Genomic DNA, 22,214 nt, shown 5'->3' with positions numbered 1-22,214 from the left:
TTATTGTTTGAAGAGACAAAAATCTCCATTTTTTTTTTGGCCAGTTCTGCAAGAACAAAGGTAGATTAAACATATGTTTAACATATGTAAAACATACATATGTTAAGAAACATATGTATGTTTCTTAAGTCTGGGCTTTATTGGTAAATTTGCCTCAGCTATGGAGGGAAGAAACTTGGTATTTAAGGCTTAAGGCTTGAGTCATCTTTTCCAGGCCAATTGTCAAGTGCCTGATGGATGGTTCATGGCTGCCAAGGGAGCAATTGGAGAAACATAGAGGGTTATAGGGGGCAGAAAGACAAAGCAGTCATATAACCCCCATCCTGAAAAATATAGTAGAAAGAATTTTTGAGATTCATTTGCTGCCAGCATGGCTCTACAAACTTTAGGAACATATTTCAAAGTAAGTACAAAGCATTATGGATAAAGAGCATCAACTATTATCCATTTTTGCTGGAATTCCTGTTCTTTGTTTTGAAAGGCAATTCTACTGCTCACTTTTAGGAACTTCATTTAAGATACATAATGATTAAGTGGGATATTCATAAGCCTTTAGAGGTTGTAAATGTGCAAGCTACATGTGTGTTTAAATTTTAGGGCCCCATATACAGAACGGGTTTCTGTGTCAAAGAGAACCAGAGTTCTCTGTGTCTGGCTTCCCGGAATGGAGATTCTATGTGTGTCTCTCAGAGCTCTGAATTTTGGCTCCTTTTTACTCTGTGACCCATTTAACCCTCCAGCAATCCCTATGATGCTTTTTTTTCCCCTCCCTCTATTACTAGTTAAAACAGTAGCATTCCTCCCAGGCTGACTGAGATCCAAGTTTCCTCAAGGGCCATTTGTAAAAGTACTTAAAACTATTATTCAAAGCATTTTTCTGGCTCTAATCTTTCCCTTTTTTCAAGCATTGCCCATATGATCAGTAAATGTTACTCCCAAAGGAAAAAAAAAACAAAACTGTGGAACCAAAACTGAACAAGGTCTGCACATGCACACCTCATGTTTGTACTGATACCATGCATTTTGCTCAAGATTCTTTGCTTCCCCTTATCCTTCCAGAAAAATCATAGTCACCCTTCAAATTTCACTGGAAACTTCTCCAGCATCCTTTCCGTTTGGTGAACCTTATCCTTCCCCTGCACATGCTCTCAAATCATGTTGTGCAGACCTCTTGCACAACAGTGATCACACTGAGTTTTACTGTTTGCTTAGGTACTGTGAGAAGCCTGAGGTTTAGAGTCTGAAGATGTGGGCTAGACTCCCCACTCTGCACTTACCATATCCCATTAGGGAAGCCATAAACCTTCTCAAGCTTCTGATTACCTCATCTACAAAATGGGTCTAATAGTACTTACCTTGCCAGGTTGCTATTTAGAAAGAGACAATGAGTTTCTAATTGCTCTCTAACAGTTCCTGGAAAAAAGCATAAATGATCCCTCATAAATAAATTACTGTGTTTCTATTCAGAGGAAAACACACAGTTATTAGAAAAGGATGATATATACTTAGATTTTTTGACACAGAACTATCTCTATGATATATAACTAAAGGGAAAGGATGTTACAAAAATGCTTAATGTCCTGAGATCATTTTATGTAAATATGAATAAATACAAATGTAAAATGTACCCATGTATGCATGCATGTCTAGAACAAAGTTTACCAAAATGCTAATAGTTTTTACCAATCGGTGGTGGAATTTTAGATTTTAAATTTATTCAGTATTCTTGAATACTGCTTGACTAATGATAAAGCTATTTGCAAAAGAATATTTAGAGATACTATGCATAATATCAAAATTAATTTGAAAACTTGGAAAAGAAAGCTGTGCAGCTAGTAGTTTGGTCAAATATTTCAAAGCTGAATAAAACAATGACCAATGGGATTGGTGAGCAAGTAAACTGACATTAGTTCATTGTGTCACATATTAATTGACTTTGGGCAAGTACTTAATCTATTTATGTTTTGATTTTCCCATCTCCAGAACAGTTTTTTATTAGATCTACAAGCTCCTCTACAACACTGACATTTTGTCATTCATCAATTCATTAATTTAACAAATATTCACTTATTATATGAGCACCTAAGCATCAGGGATATATGGTGAAGAGGAAAGATGAGGCCTTTGACCTCATGAAGCTTACATTCTAGACAACATCAAATAAGGAAACAAAGAAACAATGCTTTCAGTTGGTGGGCACTGAGGTCCAAAACATGAGAAGAGCTGGTCATAGGGAATAGTGGGGATCCCTCAGATACAGGGAACTCAAGCACTAAAACTTGGTGAGAGACCAGGCATTTTTGAGGAGCAATAAGACCAGGGTTGGCTGGATCATACACCTCTTAAACTATTACCCTAAACTCATAGAATAAGAAAATATAAAGCTAAATGTTAATTACTGGTCAAAGGACCAAAATATATAGGATGAATTTACTTTATAGGCATTTCCAAGAAATTTTAGATATTTGCTGCTTCTAAATTCTAAACAAAAGCTATTACCAGTTTTAGCAATGTAGAATACATCTAATTTTGATATTGTATATGTATTTGACTATAATAAATAGTAAATCCAACTCAAATCAAATACATTTGTCCAAAATCATATGGATGGTATTGATGACGATGATAATAGTAATATGAGATCCTATTTTGATTAGGCATTCATTCTTACAGAAACTCTATGAAGTAGAGATTATTATCCCATTTTTGACTTAAGGAAATTTAAGCTGAGAAAGATCAAATCAATTGTCTAAGATCTCACTGCTTTTAAGTGGAAGAGCTGGGATGTTTGGATTTTAGGTTCCTGGCCTTTTCCACTAAATACAGAATAAAGATTCAAGCCATCCTCTTTCTCATAGAGGCTATAACCAGTTAGAAGTAGCCATACATTTTAGAGAAAAGGGATAAGTCTTAACCCATAAGGTAAACAGTTATATGAGGATTGGGCCTTGTTACCTTACCTTTTTCTGGGAACCTCCAGTGGACATAACTCGAATGCAGACAAACAGTGCTTTACAATGTGATCAACTATTATTGTTGTTATTATTACTAATTGGTGCTTAGAAAAACAAGTTAAGGATGCTTAAGCTGTATCTAATTTGCCCTCACAAAAATGAGTCTCCCGGGAGGAGCCAAGATAGCCGAATAGGAACAGCTCCGGTCTACAGCTTCCCGCGTGAGTGACGCAGAAGACGGGTGATTTCTGCATTTCCATCTGAGGTACCGGGTTCATCTCACTAGGGAGTGCCAGACAGTGGGTGCAGGACAGTGGGTGCACGCACCGTGCACGAGCCGAAAGAAGGGCAAGGCATTGCCTCACTCGGGAAGCACAAGGGGTCAGGGAGTTCCCTTTCCTAGTCAAAGAAAGAGGTGACAGATGGCACCTGGAAAATAGGGTCACTCCCACCCGAATACTGCGCTTTTCCCACAGGCTTAAAAAACTGTGCACCAGGCAATTATATCCCGCACCTGACTCAGAGGGTCCTACGCCCATGGAGTCTCACTGATTGCCAGCACAGCAGTCTGAGATCAAACTGCAAGGCGGCAGCGAGGCTGGGGGAGGGGCGCCCACCATTGCCCAGGCTTGCTTAGGTAAACAAAGCAGCTGGGAAGCTCCAACTGGGTGGAGCCCACCACAGCTCAAGGAGACCTGCCTGCCTCTGTAGGCTCCACCTCTGGGGGCAGGGCACAGACAAACAAAAAGACAGCAGTAACCTCTACAGACTTAAATGTCCCTGTCTGACAGCTTTGAAGAGAGCAGTGGTTCTCCCAGCACGCAGCTGGAGATCTGAGAACGGGCAGACTGCCTCCTCAAGTGTGTCCCTGACCCCTGACCCCCGAGCAGCCTAACTGGGAGGCACCCCCCAGCAGGGGCAGACTGACACCTCACACGGCAAGGTACTCCAACAGACCTGCAGCTGAGGGTCCTGTCTGTTAGAAGGAAAACAAACAAACAGAAAGGACATCCACACCAAAAACCCATCTGTACATCACCATCATCAAAGACCAAAAGTAGATAAAACCACAAAGATGGGAAAAAAACACAGCAGAAAAACTGGAAACTCTAAAAAGCAGAGCGCCTCTCCTCCTCCAAAGGAACGCAGTTCCTCACCAGCAACGGAACAAAGCTGGACGGAGAATGACGAGCTGAGAGAAGAAGGCTTCAGACGATCAAATTACTCTGAGCTACGGGAGGATATTCAAACCAAAGGCAAAGAAGTTGAAAACTTTGAAAAAAATTTAGAAGAATGTATCACTAGAATAACCAATACAGAGAAGTGCTTAAAGGAGCTGCTGGAGCTGAAAACCAAGGCTCGAGAACTACGTGAAGAATGCAGAAGCCTCAGGAGCCGACGCGATCAAATGGAAGAAAGGGTATCAGCGATGGAAGATGAAATGAATGAAATGAAGCAAGAAGGGAAGTTTAGAGAAAAAAAGAATAAAAAGAAACAAGCAAAGCCTCCAAGAAATGTGGGACTATGTGAAAAGACCAAATCTACGTCTGATTGGTGTACCTGAAAGTGACAGGGAGAATGGAACCAAGTTGGAAAACACTCTGCAGGATACTATCCAGGAGAACTTCCCCAATCTAGCAAGGCAGGCCAACATTCAGATTCAGGAAATACAGAGAACACCACAAAGACACTCCTCGAGAAGAGCAACTCCAAGACACATAATTGTCAGATTCACCAAAGTTGAAATGAAGGAAAAAATGTTAAGGGCAGCCAGAGAGAAAGGTCGGGTTACCCTCAAAGGGAGGCCCATCAGACTAACAGCAGATCTCTCGGCAGAAACTCTAGAAGCCAGAAGAGAGTGGCGGCCAATATTCAACATTCTTAAAGAAAAGAATTTTCAACCCAGAATTTCATATCCAGCCAAACTAAGCTTCATAAGTGAAGGAGAAATAAAATACTTTACAGACAAGCAAATGCTGAGAGATTTTGTCACCACCAGGCCTGCCCTAAAAGAGCTCCTGAAGGAAGCGCTAAACATGGAAAGGCACAACTGGTACCAGCCACTGCAAAATCATGCCAAAATGTAAAGACCATCGAGACTAGGAAGAGACTGCATCAACTAACGAGCAAAATAACCAGCTAACATCAAATTCACACATAACAATATTAACTTTAAATGTAAATGGACTAAATGCTCCAATTAAAAGACACAGACTGGCAAATTGGATAAAGACTTAAGACCCATCAGTGTGCTGTATTCAGGAAACCCATCTCATGTGCAGAGACACACATAGGCTCAAAATAAAAGGATGGAGGAAGATCTACCAAGCAAATGGAAAACAAAAAAAGGCAGGGGTTACAATCCTAGTCTCTGATAAAACAGACTTTAAACCAACAAAGATCAAAAGAGACAAAGAAGGCCATTACATAATGGTAAAGGGATCAATTCAACAAGAAGAGCTAACTATCCTAAATATATATGCACCCAATACAGGAGCACCCAGATTCATATAGCAAGTCCTGAGTGACCTACAAAGAGACTTAGACTCCTACACATTAATAATGGGAGACTTTAACACCCCACTGTCAACATTAGACAGATGAACGAGACACAAAGTCAACAAGGATACCCAGGAATTGAACTCAGCTCTGCACCAAGCGGACCTAATAGACATCTACAGAACTCTCCATCCCAAATCAACAGAATAAACATTTTTTTCAGCACCACACCACACCTATTCCAAAATTGACCACATAGTTGGAAGTAAAGCTCTCCTCAGTAAATGTAAAAGAACAGAAATTATAACAAACTATCTCTCAGATCACAGTGTAATCAAGCTAGAACTCAGGATTAAGAATCTCACTCAAAACCGTTCAACTACATGGAAACTGAACAACCTGCTCCTGAATGACTACTGGGTACATAACGAAATGAAGGCAGAAATAAAGATGTTCTTTGAAACCAACAAGAACCAAGACACAACATACCAGAATCTCTGGGATGCATTCAAAGCAGTGTGTAGAGGGAAATTTATAGCACTAAATGCCCACAAGAGAAAGCAGGAAAAATCCAAAATTGACACCCTAACATCACAATTAAAAGAACTAGAAAAGCAAGAGCAAACACATTCAAAAGCTAGCAGAAGGCAAGAAATAACTAAAATCAGAGCAGAACTGAAGGAAATAGAGACACAAAAAACCCTTCAAAAAATTGATGAATCCAGGAGCTGGTTTTTTGAAAGGATCAACAAAATTGATAGACCGCTAGCAAGATTAATAAAGAAAAAAAGAGAGAAGAATCAAATAGATGCAATAAAAAATGATAAAGGGGATATCACCACCGATCCAACAGAAATACAAACTACCATCAGAGAATATTACAAACACCTCTACGCAAATAAACTAGAAAATCTAGAAGAAATGGATAAATTCCTCAACACATACACTCTCCCAAGACTAAACCAGGAAGAAGTTGAATCTCTGAATAGACCAATAACAGGCTCTGAAATTGTGGCAATAATTAATAGCTTACCAACCAAAAAGAGTCCAGGACCAGATGGATTCACAGCCAAATTCTACCAGAGGTACAAGGAGGAACTGGTACAATTCCTTCTGAAACTATTCCAATCAATAGAAAAAGAGGGAATCCTTCCTAACTCATTTTATGAGGCCAGCATCATCGTGATACCAAAGCTGGGCAGAGACACAACCAAAAAAGAGAATTTTAGACCAATATCCTTGATGAACATTGATGCAAAAATCCTCAATAAAATACTGGGAAGCCATATCCAGCAGCACATCAAAAAGCTTATCCACCATGATCAAGTGGGCTTCATCCCTGGGATGCAAGGCTGGTTCAATATACCCAAACCAATAAATGTAATCCAGCATATAAACAGAACCAAAGACAAAAACCACATGATTATCTCAATAGATGCAGAAAAGGCCTTTGACAAAATTCAACAACCCTTCATGCTAAAAACTCTCAATAAATTAGGTATTGATGGGACATATCGCAAAATACTAAGAGCTATCTATGACAAACCCACAGCCAATATCACACTGAATGGGCAAAAACTGGAAGCATTCCCTTTGAAAACTGGCACAAGACAGGGATGCCCTCTCTCACCACTCCTATTCAACATAGTGTTGGAAGTTCTGGCCAGGGCAATTAGGCAGGAGAAGGAAATAAAGGGTATTCAATTAGGAAAAGAGGAAGTCAAATTGTCCCTGTTTGCAGACAACATGATTGTATATCTAGAAAACCCCATTGTCTCAGCCCAAAATCTCCTTAAGCTGATAAGCAACTTCAGCAAAGTCTCAGGATACAAAATCAATGTACAAAAATCACAAGCAGTCTTATACACCAACAACAGACAAACAGAGAGCCAAATCATGAGTGAACTCCCATTCACAATTGCTTCACAGAGAATAAAATACCTAGGAATCCAACTTACAAGGGATGTGAAGGACCTCTTCAAGGAGAACTACAAACCACTGCTCAAGGAAATAAAAGAGGATACAAACAAATGGAAGAACATTCCATGCTCATGGGTAGGAAGAATCAATATCGTGAAAATGGCCATACTGCCCAAGGTAATTTATAGATTCAATGCCATCCCCATCAAGCTACCAATGACTTTCCTCACAGAACTGGAAAAAACTACTTTAGAGTTCATATGGAAACAAAAAAAGAGCCCGCATCACCAAGTCAATCCTAAGCCAAAAGAACAAAGCTGGAGGCATCACGCTACCTGACTTCAAACTATACTACAAGGCTACAGTAACCAAAACAGCATGGTACTGGTACCAAAACAGAGATATAGATCAATGGAACAGAACAGAGCCGTCAGAAATAATGCCACATATCTACAACTATCTGATCTTTGACAAACCTGAGAAAAACAAGCAATGGGGAAAGGATTCCCTATTTAATAAATGGTGCTGGGAAAACTGGCTAGCCATATGTAGAAAGCTGAAACTGGATCCCTTCCTTACACCTTATACAAAAACGAATTCAAGATGGATTAAAGACTTAAACCTTAGACCTAAAACCATAAAAACCCTAGAAGAAAACCTAGGCATTACGATTCAGGACATAGGCATGGGCAAGGACTTCATGTCTAAAACACCAAAAGCAATGGCAACAAAAGCCAAAATTGACAAATGGGATCTAATTAAACTCAAGAGCTTCTGCACAGCAAAAGAAACTACCATCAGAGTGAACAAGCAACCTACAAAATGGGAGAAAATTTTTGCAACCTACTCATCTGACAATGGGCTAATATCCAGAATCTACAATGAACTCAAACAAATTTACAAGAAAAAAACAAACAACCCTATCAAAAAGTGGCCAAAGGACATGAACAGACACTTCTCAAAAGAAGACGTTTATGCAGCCAAAAGACACATGAAAAAATGCTCACCATCACTGGCCATCAGAGAAATGCAAATCAAAACCACAATGAGATACCATCTCACACCAGTTAGAATGGCAATCATTAAAAAGTCAGGAAACAACAGGTGCTGGAGAGGATGTGGAGAAACAGGAACACTTTTACACTGTTGGTGGGACTGTAAACTAGTTCAACCCTTGTGGAAGTCAGTGTGGCGATTCCTCAGGGATCTAGAACTAGAAATTCCATTTGACCCAGCCATCCCATTACTGGGTATATACCCAAAGGACTATAAATCATGCTGCTATAAAGACACATGCACACGTATGTTTATTGAGGCATTATTCACAATAGCAAAGACTTGGAACCAACCCAAATGTCCAACAATGATAGACTGGATTAAGAAAATGTGGCACATATACACCATGGAATAATATGCAGCCATAAAAAATGATGAGTTCACGTCCTTTGTAGGGACATGGATGAAATTGGAAATCATCATTCTCAGTAAACTATCGCAAGAACAAAAAACCACAAACTGCATATTCTCACTCATAGGTGGGAATTGAACAATGAGAACACATGGACACAGGAAGGGGAACATCACACTCTGGGGACTTTTGTGGGGTCGGGGGAGGGGGGAGGGATAGCATTGGGAGATATACCTAATGCTATATGACGAGTTACTGGGTGCAGCGCACCAGCATGGCACATGTATACATATGTAACTAACCTGCACATTGAGCACATGTACCCTAAAACCTAAAGTATAATAATAATAAAGAAAGAAAGAAAGAAAGAAATAAAAGAAAAAAAAATGAGTCTCCCAATTAAATTATTAGCTTTGATTCTGAGAACAGACCAATCATGAATTGCTATGAGACCATAATGAAGCCTAGCATTAGCAGCTGTTCAAGGTAAGAGGTGGTGGTGGTGGTGGTAGTGTCAGTGGTTAGACTTTGGGCAAAGCATTTGGTTTCTCTAAGCTTGAAGGCAGATCCATTAGTCTGGATCTAGGGGGTGACAAGTGATGCTAATAGTGGATGCCAGCTGGGCCCAGTGGCTCACGCCTGTAATCCCAGTACTTTGGGAGGCCGAGGCAGGCGGATCACGAGGTCAAGAGATGGAGACCATCCTGGCCAACATGGTGAAACTCTATCTCTACTAAAAATACAAAAATTAGCTAGGCTTGGTGGCACACGCCTGTAGTCCCACCTACTCAGGAGGCTGAGGTAGGAGAATCACTTGAACCTGGGAGGGAGAGGTTTCAGTGAGCCGAGATCGCGCCACTGCACTCCAGCCTAGGTGACAGAGCAAGACTCCATCTCAAAATAAAATAAAATAAAATAAAATATATAAAAAAGTGGATGCCTCTTGCTTACATTTGTCTAGACCTCTTGGCTATCATCTCCAAAGTGTAGATATGCTCATTATTTACTTTTAAGACAAAAGAATGGAATGAGCAACTCTTCATTATTTGGGAACTTGCCCTGTGCCTTCTATTATGCCTCTAGCTCTCAATCTGCGTTGCTCCTAATCTTTAAGGCCTGCTTCCTTTTCAGGACATCCAGGTTCTGCTGTTTTCTAGGTGGCTGCAAACCAGAGCGGCCAAAACTTGGCCCAGGAGCAGGATATAACTGAGTCCTTCCTAAACTGTAGAACCTAGGATAATTTTCTTTATCTTGCTAAGGTTTCATAGGGATTAAATGAAAGAACAAATATACAATGTCTATGATGTATTAGAAACCCAATACATGTTAGCTATTATTGTTATCAGCAACCTATGCCTTTCTCGTATACTGTGTTATATTGTGTATGCATCATGACTCTGATGCATCACGCATGGAGAGCCATCCCTTCCTTGAGATCCTCTCCTTTATCTTCAACAGTGCTCCATATTATCTTCCCTCTTCTTTTTTCTTGTTGTTCTTTTCTGTACCCTTCATAAGTATGTCTGTTCTATTTAAGAAGTCTTACTAGTATATTTTTACCAAATGGCTCTAGAAGAGGTCAAGGTCCATAGGATGAAATCCAGGCTCTTTATACGAACTCAGAACAAAGAAATGAGAGGAGGTTAGCAGCATTATACAGTCTTCTGCTTAATGGTGTTTACTGTGAAAGGCCCTTGGATGCAGTCAGGAGGAGGCCTTCGCCCTCTTTACAAATTAATGAACAAGTAAACAAACCAGAAGTGGGAGCTTCCAGTTCGAGTTTGTGCAGATAAATTTCTGTACACCTCATACTTCTGCTGGCTTGATATTTACCCAGAAACCAGAGTGAAATAGACCATGAAGGGAATCTACAAAAATCACAAAGCTACAGACTTGAGACTTAGAATAATTATTCACAATCTTTTCTCCTCAGGCTTTACCAGACTGCAGTAGAAATGAGAAATCTTGACAACCATAGCTAAAATGTCATAAAGCTTCTAAGGCAGAATTTCCAGTCTTCTGTGAGGTCTCACCTAAGCATTCCTGGGTGTCAGATGGGGTATCTCACACATAGCCATGAAAATGTACACTTCTGCTCAGGGATATCAATGCTTCATGAGGGGTACTCTGAGGATCACTTTGCTGGTCTACCATCTACTGACTCAAAGCACTGACAAATCCCATTGTTTTACAGAAGCATTCAGAGTCTTTTTCCATTCAGTATGTGGAGGACACATGCAATAACTAATGCCTAGACAATTTCTAGAGCTTGGGGGCTACAAGGGTAGCCTCTTTTCACCACCTTGTTAACAAGCATTATACCAGGAGCTAGAGAAACAAGATGAACATGGCATTGCCCCTGCCCTAGGGGAGATCATAGCCCAACAGAAGAGCAGGCAACCTTATCATTGATTACTTCGGAAAGGAAGTCATGGGAACATGGCATTGATTTGGGAATCTAAATCAGATAAATGGGTCAAGGAAGGAGATGTCAAGAGTAGTAAATACTTGGATATGTGATTTGAAGAATAAGATAAGTTAGCTAGATAACAAAAGATGGGATGGAAAATAATGTGAAACAAACACATAAACAAAGGCGTGATTTAGCTTGGGACACCATGGCTAATTCCTATGGTAGGTATTATTTATCAGACTAAGGATTTATGTTGCTGGGATCAGGGTGGGGTGGAAAGGAGGTACTAGCTTCTCTAAATTTCCTTCAGGGGACAACATTTAAACATATACTATTGGCTAATACTGTTGCTAACTTGAGCTAAGCACTTACTAAAAGTAAGGATGACATCTTCAGTTCTTAAAAAAGGAAGATCCAAAAGAAAAAAAGATGAAAAATGTATCGTTGTAAGCCATGACATGCTTGCTCACCAAGACTGGAATTGCCAGTAGACCCTGGGAGTTTTGTTTCCTAAGAAAATCCTCGTCTGGCCCCATGCTAGCTCAGGCTTCATTTGTACACACTCATCAAAGTCTTGTACTTTCCCTTATCATAGTTTTTTTTTTTAATGTGTGTGTGATTTAATTAATCACTGTCTCTCCCACTAGACTTAAATTCCAGGAAAACAGACTTAATCTGTGTTTTCTCTCTGCTGTATCATTAATTTCTGGCACAATTCTGATACAGAATAGATGCTTGATAAAAATGTGTTGATATGGCTGCTCCTGTCATTGTGTTTGTGACTTTGGCTACTAGAATTTTGTCTCTATCAAACAATCAGACATTGTGTTGTGAGAAGGAAAAAGCTGAAGCCATTTGGGCTAGCCAATCTGGCCCGGTACTGAGGGTCACCAGAAAATTTAGAGCATTTTGAAAGCTAAATGCTGAGTAAGAGGCTGACACTTAGAACAGTAACTTTCAATTGACATCTGGGATGGAAAGAGTAAGAGTAAGTTTATTCTAAAAGACATGCACTAGGGCATGGATGCAGGACCAAACACATAATTTGCAGGGTCAAGTACAAAATGAAAATGTGATCTCTTGTTAAATATTTTTACCGAATTTCAAGATGGCAGCATCAGTGTGGGGCCCTGTGTGACTGCACAGGTTGCACATCCATGAAGCTGTTCTTGCAAACATCTACAGCTGATTTTAAAAATCTGAACAGAAGTTTGCAATTTTCTTTTAAAAAATTGAGGGTATTTTGTATTAATGGGGGAAAAGAGGCTTTTAAATATCTAGGTGTATTTCTTTTCCCTGCACACTGAGGTTGTCTTCAAAAGAAACTGGACCCTCTGTATCTTTATTCAATGGGGCTATTCCTATGTTTCCAAAAGATTTAGTAAGGCAGGCTGGTTTGCCCCTCTGTGAACAGTCCTCATCTCTTGCTATACTGCAACATCCAATTGCTCTTCAGCCAAGACCTGGCCTAGATTTGAGGCTCCACAGTCGGAAATGCATGGATTTTGAAGCCCAAATGTGTTCAAATTCCAGTTTCACCAATTATAGTTTAGTGACTTAAAGCAAATTACTCAGCCTTCCTGCAGCCTCAACTTCCTCATCTACAAAATGGAAGTGATAATCCCTAGACGCATAGAGTAGCTGGGAGGATTAAATAAGGTAAAAAGAAAGGGTTTAGTACAATAAGTGCACAACAAACGAGGAACAGGTGTCCATATACACACTGCATTATCTCTCTGCTTCAGATCAAAGCTGAATGGAGGAAGCGCAGTGACCGTGAGTCAGGGGACCCCCACTCCGACCCCTGCTCTCTGTCACTGAACCCTATAAATAGCTTAGCTAAGTCACTGTCTCTCTCAGTCACTATTCTTGGGGTAAGGAATGAGCGAGTTGTTGCAAGTGGTCCTTTCTGGCTATATCATTCACAGATTTTCTATTCTTTGGGGTTTGGGTCTGAATTTTCAGCATCCTCTCTGAAGAATCACCCCCACCCTGTGCCGGCGTGCGCCCAGCCTTCCCCCAGCCCTCTCCAGGGCGCTGCCCCCTGCCTGCCCTCACTACTCCAGGCGCTGGCCGCGCAGCCCCGCCCTGGAGCTGCCTCCCCGCCTCCTTCCTCCTCCTGCGGGCGAGCAGAAGCCCGCCCGCCCGCTGCCGAGTGGCAGTCACGACTGTGAGGTCGCCAGCGAGGTGGCCGCGGGCGCGGCGGGGCGGGGCAGGGCGCACTCTCCTCCACGCCCGCGGAAGTGCCGGGGAGGTGGGCAGGGCGGGGAGGGAGAGGGAGCGAGGCTGGAGGAGGGCACGTCGGCGCCTCGGCGAGGATGGGAGTCCCGAGGACCCGGAGCTGAGCAGCCTGGCGCGCGGCGGGCAGGGCGCGCAGGAGGACAGAAGCCTCGCTGTTCCTCCGGGAGCCCAACACCGTTCCCGCGCGGCCACGATGATCCCTCCGAGCGGCCCCCGCGAGGACGGCGTGGACGGGCTGCCCAAGGAGGCGGTGGGCGCCGAGCAACCGCCCTCTCCTGCATCCACCAGCAGCCAGGAATCCAAGGTACCGAGCACGCTTGCCCCCAAGAGAACACAAACTCACTCTCCTCTCCTGTCGGTCCAGCTTTGTCTCTCCTCCGATCTAGCACGGGTGTGGGGGTCTGAGACTTGCTAGTTAGCCCAGGGCTGTAGGACTTGAACGTCCGGTAGGACCCGCTGAGACTTGAACGTCCGGTAGGACCCGCTGCTCACGATGCTGGACCACGTCCCTGTGGACCCAGCCTTCCCGCCCACACATTCACACACGCAATTCATGGTGGCTCCGGGTTCAGAGCTGGATTTCTTGCGGGGTGGTGGCTTGGTTTTTTTGTGCTTTGAACCTGCTTGTGTCCAAAGCACGTGTAGGTAGGTATTAGGTGGCTTCTGAAGGCTGAGAGATGGAGACAGCCGAGGGATACTCTTCCAGAAAAGCTTGAGTACTGGGCCAGAAAAGCATGTATGTATCCCAAGGGTCTCAGAGACCTTTTGCTTAACAGGGATCACCCCTACCTTCAGATACTACTCACTAAAAAAGAAAAAGAAAAAGAAAGGGTTTGCCTGCGTTTGTCTGAAAGTTGATGTTCCTCTTGTGAAAGTTAATACTCTAAGAACCTATACTTGCTTTTATGAAAGTTACACTAACACGTATACACAAAACCAAGCCCGCAGCAGTTCTCCTGTCACTGTTACACTTCCTCTGAAACTCTCGTGGGTGCCAGGCACATGTTTGAAAATCTTGGAAGAGGATAGAGTAAAATGTGGCTGCTAGCAGTGCAATGCCAAATGGCAACTCAGCTGGTGGTGGAAATCCTAAGATGGAGTTTGTAGTTATGTGGATTCTTTTAAGTATAGAGCTCCTGGCTCTTTATTCTGATTTCATTGTGCGATCCCCAGGCATTTGGGGAATGTGAGGCAGTCCGTGTATACCAGCAAAGGAAAGGGGTTGCCAGTTCGTAGGATAGGGACAGGCCAGATGGGGCAAGGAAGACTGTGATCCTGTCTCTCTTCACATGCATCCCTGGAAGCCACTGATAACGATCAGAAGGATGAAAATCACAGCCTGAGTGGCTCTGGGGATTTGGTGTGATACTGGGCACTGTACATTTCCCAGCCCCCTGAAGTTAACCATCAATGATGGTAATCTAAGCCCGAAAGCTTTACATCTTATTTATTTATATTTTTTTCCTGTTACTTACTGGCTGCCAGACCTGGTGTATGTGTGTCAACTTTTCTAAAACTCGGTTGGAAATGAGGGAAAAAGCCCCCACTTCCAGAGACATTGTGAGGAGTACATGAGAGGCCCTAATGTCTACCTGGTATACTGTGAGGACTCAATCATGTTTATCCTTTTCCTTCCTGAGATAAAGAGATGGAATCCATCTCATCTCAAATGATCCACTCCAAAGCAATCTGATAACCCATGCACATGCACTACCTCTCCTCAGTCAAAAAGTTTCTGGGTATCATTGCCTCCCATTGAACATCAGTCCCCAGAGTGATATAGGTTAGTGGCCATTTTAGAGGAAAGCTAGAATTCTATAAATGAATGTAGCTAAACTAGAATTCTATAAATGAATGTAGCTAAACTAGAATTCTATAAATGAATGTAGCTAAACTCAAGAGTAAAACTAGTATTGAACTTTTTGAATAGGCCTGTTGCTCTGCAGTAGGCGTGTTCTGGAAAGGGCTTAGCATTTGGGCAAACAGTGGCATGGTTCAAATGCATTATATGGATTTGCTATTTATAGATGTCCTAATGGAAATTATTTGGCAGAGCAAAAACCACATATGTAATGCCCATAATTATCCACCAATTTATCTGGCTTATGGTTTTGTACAAATTAGTTTTTCTCAAAGTGGTCTATACACCGGATGTGTGTTTCTACATTCCTAAATTTGATGTCATGGCCTCAGTAAGCTTAATTAGTGGAGATGAACTATGACGGCCCATGAACCCTAGGAAATTGAATGCAATATTGTATGCCTAAATGTGAATTTTTCTTGGCATAGCATTCATGATATTCTCAAAGGGATCCATGCCCCTTAAAAAAGGCTAAACTGCTAGTATGGAGGAACGTGTGGTAAGGTAAGGGAGTAGGATGGCATGAAACTGGAGGAGAGGAGGGCTCAATTCATTCTATTCTAGGAAGGCCACATGTTAAAGCTTACTGGCATTTATAAGGATCTTTGACCCTGAGCATGAGAGCTTGGTGAGGAAAATGTGAACAAGACAGTAATAAGCATTCCATCTTACTCTTCCATGAAGTGCTCTTGTTTGTAAAATATCTTGTGGGACAAACATGGTTCAGGCCCCTTTGGCATTAAACTCTCTCAAGGAAGACTTACAATTACTTTTTTTAAAGACTTAGGTTTTTTTGTCTTATTATGAGAGTAACAAATACTCTTTGTAGATATTTGAACAGTCCAGACATAAATGATGAAAAGAAAAATAAATTAGCTCTTGGTTTACCATCCAGAAGCATCTACTAATAATACTTTGATCTGTATCTTATGTCTTTTTAAATCTGTTTATATATTTACATAGTTGAGAGAACAATAGTAAGCATCTACTGAATGTTCACTGTAAGTCAGATACAACCTTAATCTTCACAACAGAAGATTCTGTTAATATTTCTATTTTATGGATAGGGAAGTGGAAGCCAAGAAAGGTTAGATCATTTTCATTGTGAAAATTTATTTTATTATGGAAAATTTTAATATACACAAAAGTAGAGAAAACAGTATAAAGAACTGTCATGGACCTAATCATGTGGCTTCACAATCAATTCATGGACAGTATTATTTTATGTATTACTACCACCACCACCACCCTACACATACTGGATCATTTTAAAGCAAATTCCAGACATGAAATAACTTCACCCGTAAATATGCTATCAGGTTGCATCTCTCAAGGATAAGGGTTATTTTCATAAACATGACTATAATCCCAATTAGCACATATTTCAGGTGTTTTAAACTAAGGGCCACTATATTCTTTAGAAGCCCACAAATAGTCTTTGGAAAATCTGTGAACAACCTGAACCAGCATTCAAAGTTGTCCGTATACATGCATATGTGCATCATCTAGGGAAAGAATTTATAGCTTATCTCAGATTCACAAAGGGTCTATAGCTTCAAAGGTTATCTTAATGTCCTTTTTCTCTTTCTTGAGGAAATTGAGGCCCAAAAAGGGGCAGTGACTTGCTTGAGATCACACAGATAGTTACTGGCAATACCCTTACCTACAAACCCCGTCTTGGACTTTGGTATGCCAGTACAGTTTCCTCAGAGCAAATTTCTGTAAGCACAAGTCATAATATAATTTAATGTAATTGTGGGTTTTCTTCTTTATGAAATTAGTTGAGTTGAATAAGTTTGAAAGCCACTGATGTATCATACCCTTCTATCTTCCCACTAACTATTTCAGAAAGATGACAGCCTAATTTATTTTTTAAGGGCTTGACAGAGACCACTGAATATAAACAATATATATGGGAATATGAATAATATATTTATGGGAATATAAATAATGTCCCATTATCCCTTATTTCAATGAATATCTTTTCTCCTACTGACTTATTGACAACATAGAAAGCTTGCTAGTGTCTAATGTGAAGGTTTGGTATAAATCTCTTTGTCATCAATTATATGACACAAGGTCACATTTTGATGATATTGAGGAATTATAGGCTTTGAGACTGACACACCTCGTGAAAATGCCTAATACCTCAAAGCCTCAGCTTCCTCATGGGGATGCTGATGGGGCTGCTACTACCCAATTGGTGTGGTTTTTGTAAGGCCTAAGAATACGTAATACACCTAATATGTTTGTTATAAGCATACACCAACATAAACATTATTTATTTTCTCTATTTGTTTCAAATCAGATGACTGCTACCACCAGCCAACCCCAAATGTCATCATTGGAATAATTTCAATAACCACAACTGACATTACCGTAATGTAACTGAGTTTACCTCTTTGGGCTTTTAGTTATGCTAATTGATTACAATGAGACTTCACTTCAGCTATTTTGCATCCCCAAGAAGATAAGCCATAGACTCACCGGCATGTGACTTAGATTTTGAAATGGTGCTATAAGCCACCCAGTGCCCTAGTGGAGCAATGGACCAAAGTGACCCTCATTCCTGGAGGGTTATTTCTGAACCTGGACCACAATCCAACCTATGAAAAAGAAATCTCTAACCATGAAGACATGCCCTGAATCTCCCAGAAATATTTCTGTGTCCATCTATCAGCAATTATTTATTGAGTGCCTACTTTGTGCCCAGCATATCTCATACATATTTGTGAAGCTGTTATTAATCAGGAATTTAACTTCTATTCAGGAAAGAAGATGAAAGAAAACGAAACCTTGGCTTTGCATTGAAATCACCAAGGGAACCTAAGCCATAGGCTAGAACCACTAAGTTGAAATCTCTGAGAGAGATCTCAAGCATCAGTATTTTCTATACAGATGCCCACTGAAAACAGAATTAGAATAGTGTATACATAAACCCAAGTTTTGCTTTTTCTTCCACCTAATGTTATATGTAGTCTTCCTATACTCTTAAGTAATCAACCACACAAATATTGAAGATAGCCTAATATTCCATTTCATTGTTCTACCACATCAATTTCATCAGTCCCTTCTGATTTCATATTTAGGTTCTTTCCCAGATTTCATACATTTAAAAAAATAAAGTATACATTCCAATGCATAAATATTTGTATATGTTTCTGATCAGTCTCATGACAAATAGAATTAACTAGGTCTGAGTATAAACACGTCTGTTATTTTATTCTCATAACCACAGTGACCTCAGAAAAAGTTGTATTATAGTCTTTTTTTTAGTAAACTTTTCATCGAAGTACATCATCCCCAAAACTGCACACATTAAAAGTTTATAGCTTGATGAATTTTCAAAAAGATAAACTCTTGACCTTTGTGTGACCACCTCGTAAATCACAAAAAGAATATTACTGACACCCCAGAATCTCTCTTGTACCCCTTTCTAATCACTAACCTCCTAAAGGTAAATAGTATCCTCACTCTAACAACATAAATTATTTGCTCATTTCTGAACTTTTGATAAATCGAATCATACAATATTTTATGCCTGACTTCTTTCACTCAACATTATGTTGAAATTATCTGTGCCATTGTAGGTAGCAGTAGTTTTCATTTTTATTACCATATAACATTCCATTGTATGAATGGAACACAATTTATTTACCTACTCTACTGATGATGGACATTTGGATTGTTTCTTGTTTTGGGCTGCTATATGCCCAAAACAACACTGCTATGAACATTCCTTATATATATTCTTTGTGGCACATATGAAGCTCTTCTATTGGGTATATACCTAGAAGTGGCATTTCTGGCTTATAGGGTATACACATGTTCAGCTTTAACATACTTTTCAAAATGGCTGTACCAATTCATATTCCTGCCAGCAATGTATAAGACTTCAATCCACTCTTTGTGCTACCATTGTTTCATATTGTCTTTCTCATTTTGGCCATCTAATAAGCAATTAATGGTATTGCAATGTGGTTTTAATTTGTATTTCCCCAATGACTAATGAGCTTAGCAGTTTTAACATGTTTACGGCATTTGATATCTTCTTGTGCAGTTGTTCTTTTGCCCATTTTTCTATTGGGTTATTTGCTTCTTATTAATTTGTAGGGGTTCTTCTCATATTCTGGATATGAGAACATTGAGAGAAAAATGTATTGCAGATACTCTCTTCTACACTGAAAAAAAAAGGCTTACCTTTTTTCTTAACTGAAATTCCTAATTTAATGTAGCCTAATTCTTACATTTTCTCTTCTATGGTTGTGCTGTTTGTATACTGCTTATGAAATCTTTGCCTATTCCAAAGTCATATAGATATTCTCCTATTATTATTTTCTAGAATTGTTATTATTTGCCTTTCACAGGTGGATTTACAATTCATTTGGAATTGCTTTTTTGGTATGGTGTGAGGTAAGGGTCAAGATTCATTTTGACTATACCACTTTGGCTATCCATAAATAATTTGACTGTATATGTGGAAGTTTCTATTCTGCCCATTGGCCTCTTTTTCTAACCTTCTACCAGTACAGCACTGTCTTAAATGTAATGATTTTGTTTAAAAGGTCTTGATATCTGGTAGCGTAAGCCCTGGAGCTTTGCTCTTCTTTTTCAAAACAGATTTGAGTTATTTTTGACTCCTTGCATTTCCACATGCACTTTGGAATCACCTGATCAATTTGCACAAAAACACCTGCTGGGATTCTGAATGGAACTGCATTGAATCTTTAAATCCATGTGGAGAGAATGGGCATGTTCTCACTCCAGAGTATTTGCTTTTGTCAAGTCCCCTAGGACATCATTGAGAGGAACCAAATTTTGTTACTTTTTCAGTTTGGGGTTTACCAAACCAACTTTTGTTGTCTAAATTCAAGCCTCAAATCTATGTGAGGGCAGATCCATGAATAAGAATTCCAACATAAATATTTTATTTACTTATTTATTTTTGTCCACCTTAAGTCTAAACTAAGATTTCTTTATCATCAACCTGAGTTGGTAAGAATTTTGTTTCTAGTTCATTGTTTTCCTTCTTTTTTAAATTCCACTCCACGTAGACATCGAAACCAACCTAGGTTTTTCTTGACTGTGGTAAAATATGCGTAACATAAAGTTTACCATTTTAACCATTTTTAAGTGTACAGTTCTACGGCATTAAGTACATTCACATTGTTGTGCAGCCATAACCACCATTCATCTCCAGAACATCTTTATCATCTCCAACTGTAACTCTGTACCCATTCAACACTAATTACTAATTCCCCATCCCCCTCTTTCCCCAGTCTCTGGCAACTACCATTTTGCTTTTTATCTATATGAATTTGACTATTCCGGTTTTACCATATAAGATAAATCATATAATATTTGTCCTTTTGTGACTGAATTGTTTCAGTTAGCATAATGTCTTCACAGCTCATCTATGTTGTGGCATGTATCAGAATTCCCTTCTTTTTTAAGGCTGAATAATATCCCATTGTATGTATATACTACATTTTGTTTATCCATTAATGCATCAGTGAATACTTGGGCTGTTTCTACCTTTTAGCTATTCTGAATAATGCTGCTATGAAGTGGGTGTGCAAATACTTGTTGAAGTCTCCTCTTTCATTTCTTATGGGTATATAACCAGAATTGCAATTGTTGGATCATCTGGTGATTCTATGTTCAATTTTTTGAGAAATTGCCATCCTATTTTCCACAGTGGTCGCACAGTTTTGGATTCTGACGAGTAATGCACAAGGATTCCAGTTTCTCTGCATCCTCACCAACACTTGTTATTTTCTGGGTTTTGTGGATCCTGATGGGTACAAGATGGTATCTCGTGTTTAGTGATGTAGATCATATTTTTATGTGCTTATAGGTCATTTGTATATCTTCTTTGGAGAAATATCTACTCAAGGCCTTTGTCCATTTTAAAATTAGACTGTTTGGTTTTTGTTGTTGGATTGTAGTATTATAGCTTTCTAACCAGCAAATTTGAATGATGCAGAAGTATTGAATTTTATTATCGTTTTACTTACATTTCTTCATTGAAAGGGTTATTTTTCATGCTTTTTTATTACTTGTCTTTTTTGGTATGTGAATTATCTGTTCATGTCCTTGTCCATTTTAATACTGTTTATTCATTTCCTATTGGTTTTAAAAAAATTATTTATAAATATCAAATTCAACCTTTCAGATACATTGCTAACATTTTCCCAGATTGAAATTTGTCTTTTTTCAATTTTATTACATTTTCAATGTAGAAGTTTCCTTTTTTATGGTTTTAAATGTCTCAAATTTATTTAGCTATGTTTTCTTCTTTTCAATTATATTTAGAAAGGACTTCCCAACCCTGAGAACAGAAAAATAAAATAACCTGTATCGTTTCTCTAGATCCTCAATATGTACTTTTTGCTTTTATCATTTTCATCCATCTGGAATTTATATCATTATGTAGTATGAAGAAATCTATTTTTTCCCAAATGATGAATCAGTATTTCTAAAACCATTTGTTGAATAATTTATTCTTTTTTCACTGATTTGAAATTTTACGTTTTTTATGTAACAAATGGTAATATGTATTAGACTCTCTTTTAGAGTTATCTGTCATATTCTAATGTTTTGTAACTTTATTTTTGCACTTATTACTGTACTGTACTCTTGCATGACTATTATCATGCTTTAATTATTGTAGCTTAATAATAGAGTTTGATAATTAATAATACAAGTACCCTCTTGGAAGTTTTATATTTATCTGCACTCAACTTTTCATTTTCTACCAAATTATAAAAACAATATTTTGAAAGTAATTTCATGAAACTCCTAATATTATTTCAGTGAAATCTTTACAATAATGAGATTTCTTATCCAAAAACATAGTATATCTGTAGTTATTGAAATGCCTGTCTTTTATGCCTCTCATAAATGCTTGAAATTGTC

At 39.4% G+C, this 22,214-nt stretch overlaps 1 protein-coding gene and 1 long non-coding RNA gene across 11 annotated transcripts in view; both read left to right on the top strand.

Annotated features, from left to right (window-relative positions):
- The first annotated feature begins 13,345 nt into the window (after positions 1-13,345).
- STAC (SH3 and cysteine rich domain) overlaps positions 13,346-22,214 on the top strand; it is a 165,029-nt gene continuing 156,160 nt past the window's right edge. For 4 of the 10 annotated variants that reach the window (XM_063722147.1, XM_063722145.1, XM_054552370.2 and 1 more), the window contains exon 1: positions 13,350-13,739. In XM_063722147.1, the coding sequence (XP_063578217.1) occupies positions 13,629-13,739 (111 nt within the window). In that variant the 5' untranslated portion in view covers positions 13,350-13,628. Of the gene's footprint in view, positions 13,740-22,214 lie in introns of all 10 variants that reach the window. The other 6 variants (XM_024245268.3, XM_024245267.3, XM_054552373.2 and 3 more) reach the window with 4 other exon arrangements.
- On the top strand, positions 17,605-22,026 carry LOC134761016 (uncharacterized). Its single transcript, XR_010139218.1, has 2 exons — positions 17,605-19,709; positions 20,995-22,026. It is a non-coding gene; the product is annotated as an uncharacterized LOC134761016 (long non-coding RNA).

This window comes from Pongo abelii, chromosome 2 (genome assembly GCF_028885655.2).
Source record: "Pongo abelii isolate AG06213 chromosome 2, NHGRI_mPonAbe1-v2.0_pri, whole genome shotgun sequence".
Lineage (NCBI taxonomy): Eukaryota > Metazoa > Chordata > Mammalia > Primates > Hominidae > Pongo > Pongo abelii.
The sequence above is the reverse complement of the archived record's forward strand: the minus strand, read 5'-3'. Positions and strand labels throughout refer to the sequence as shown.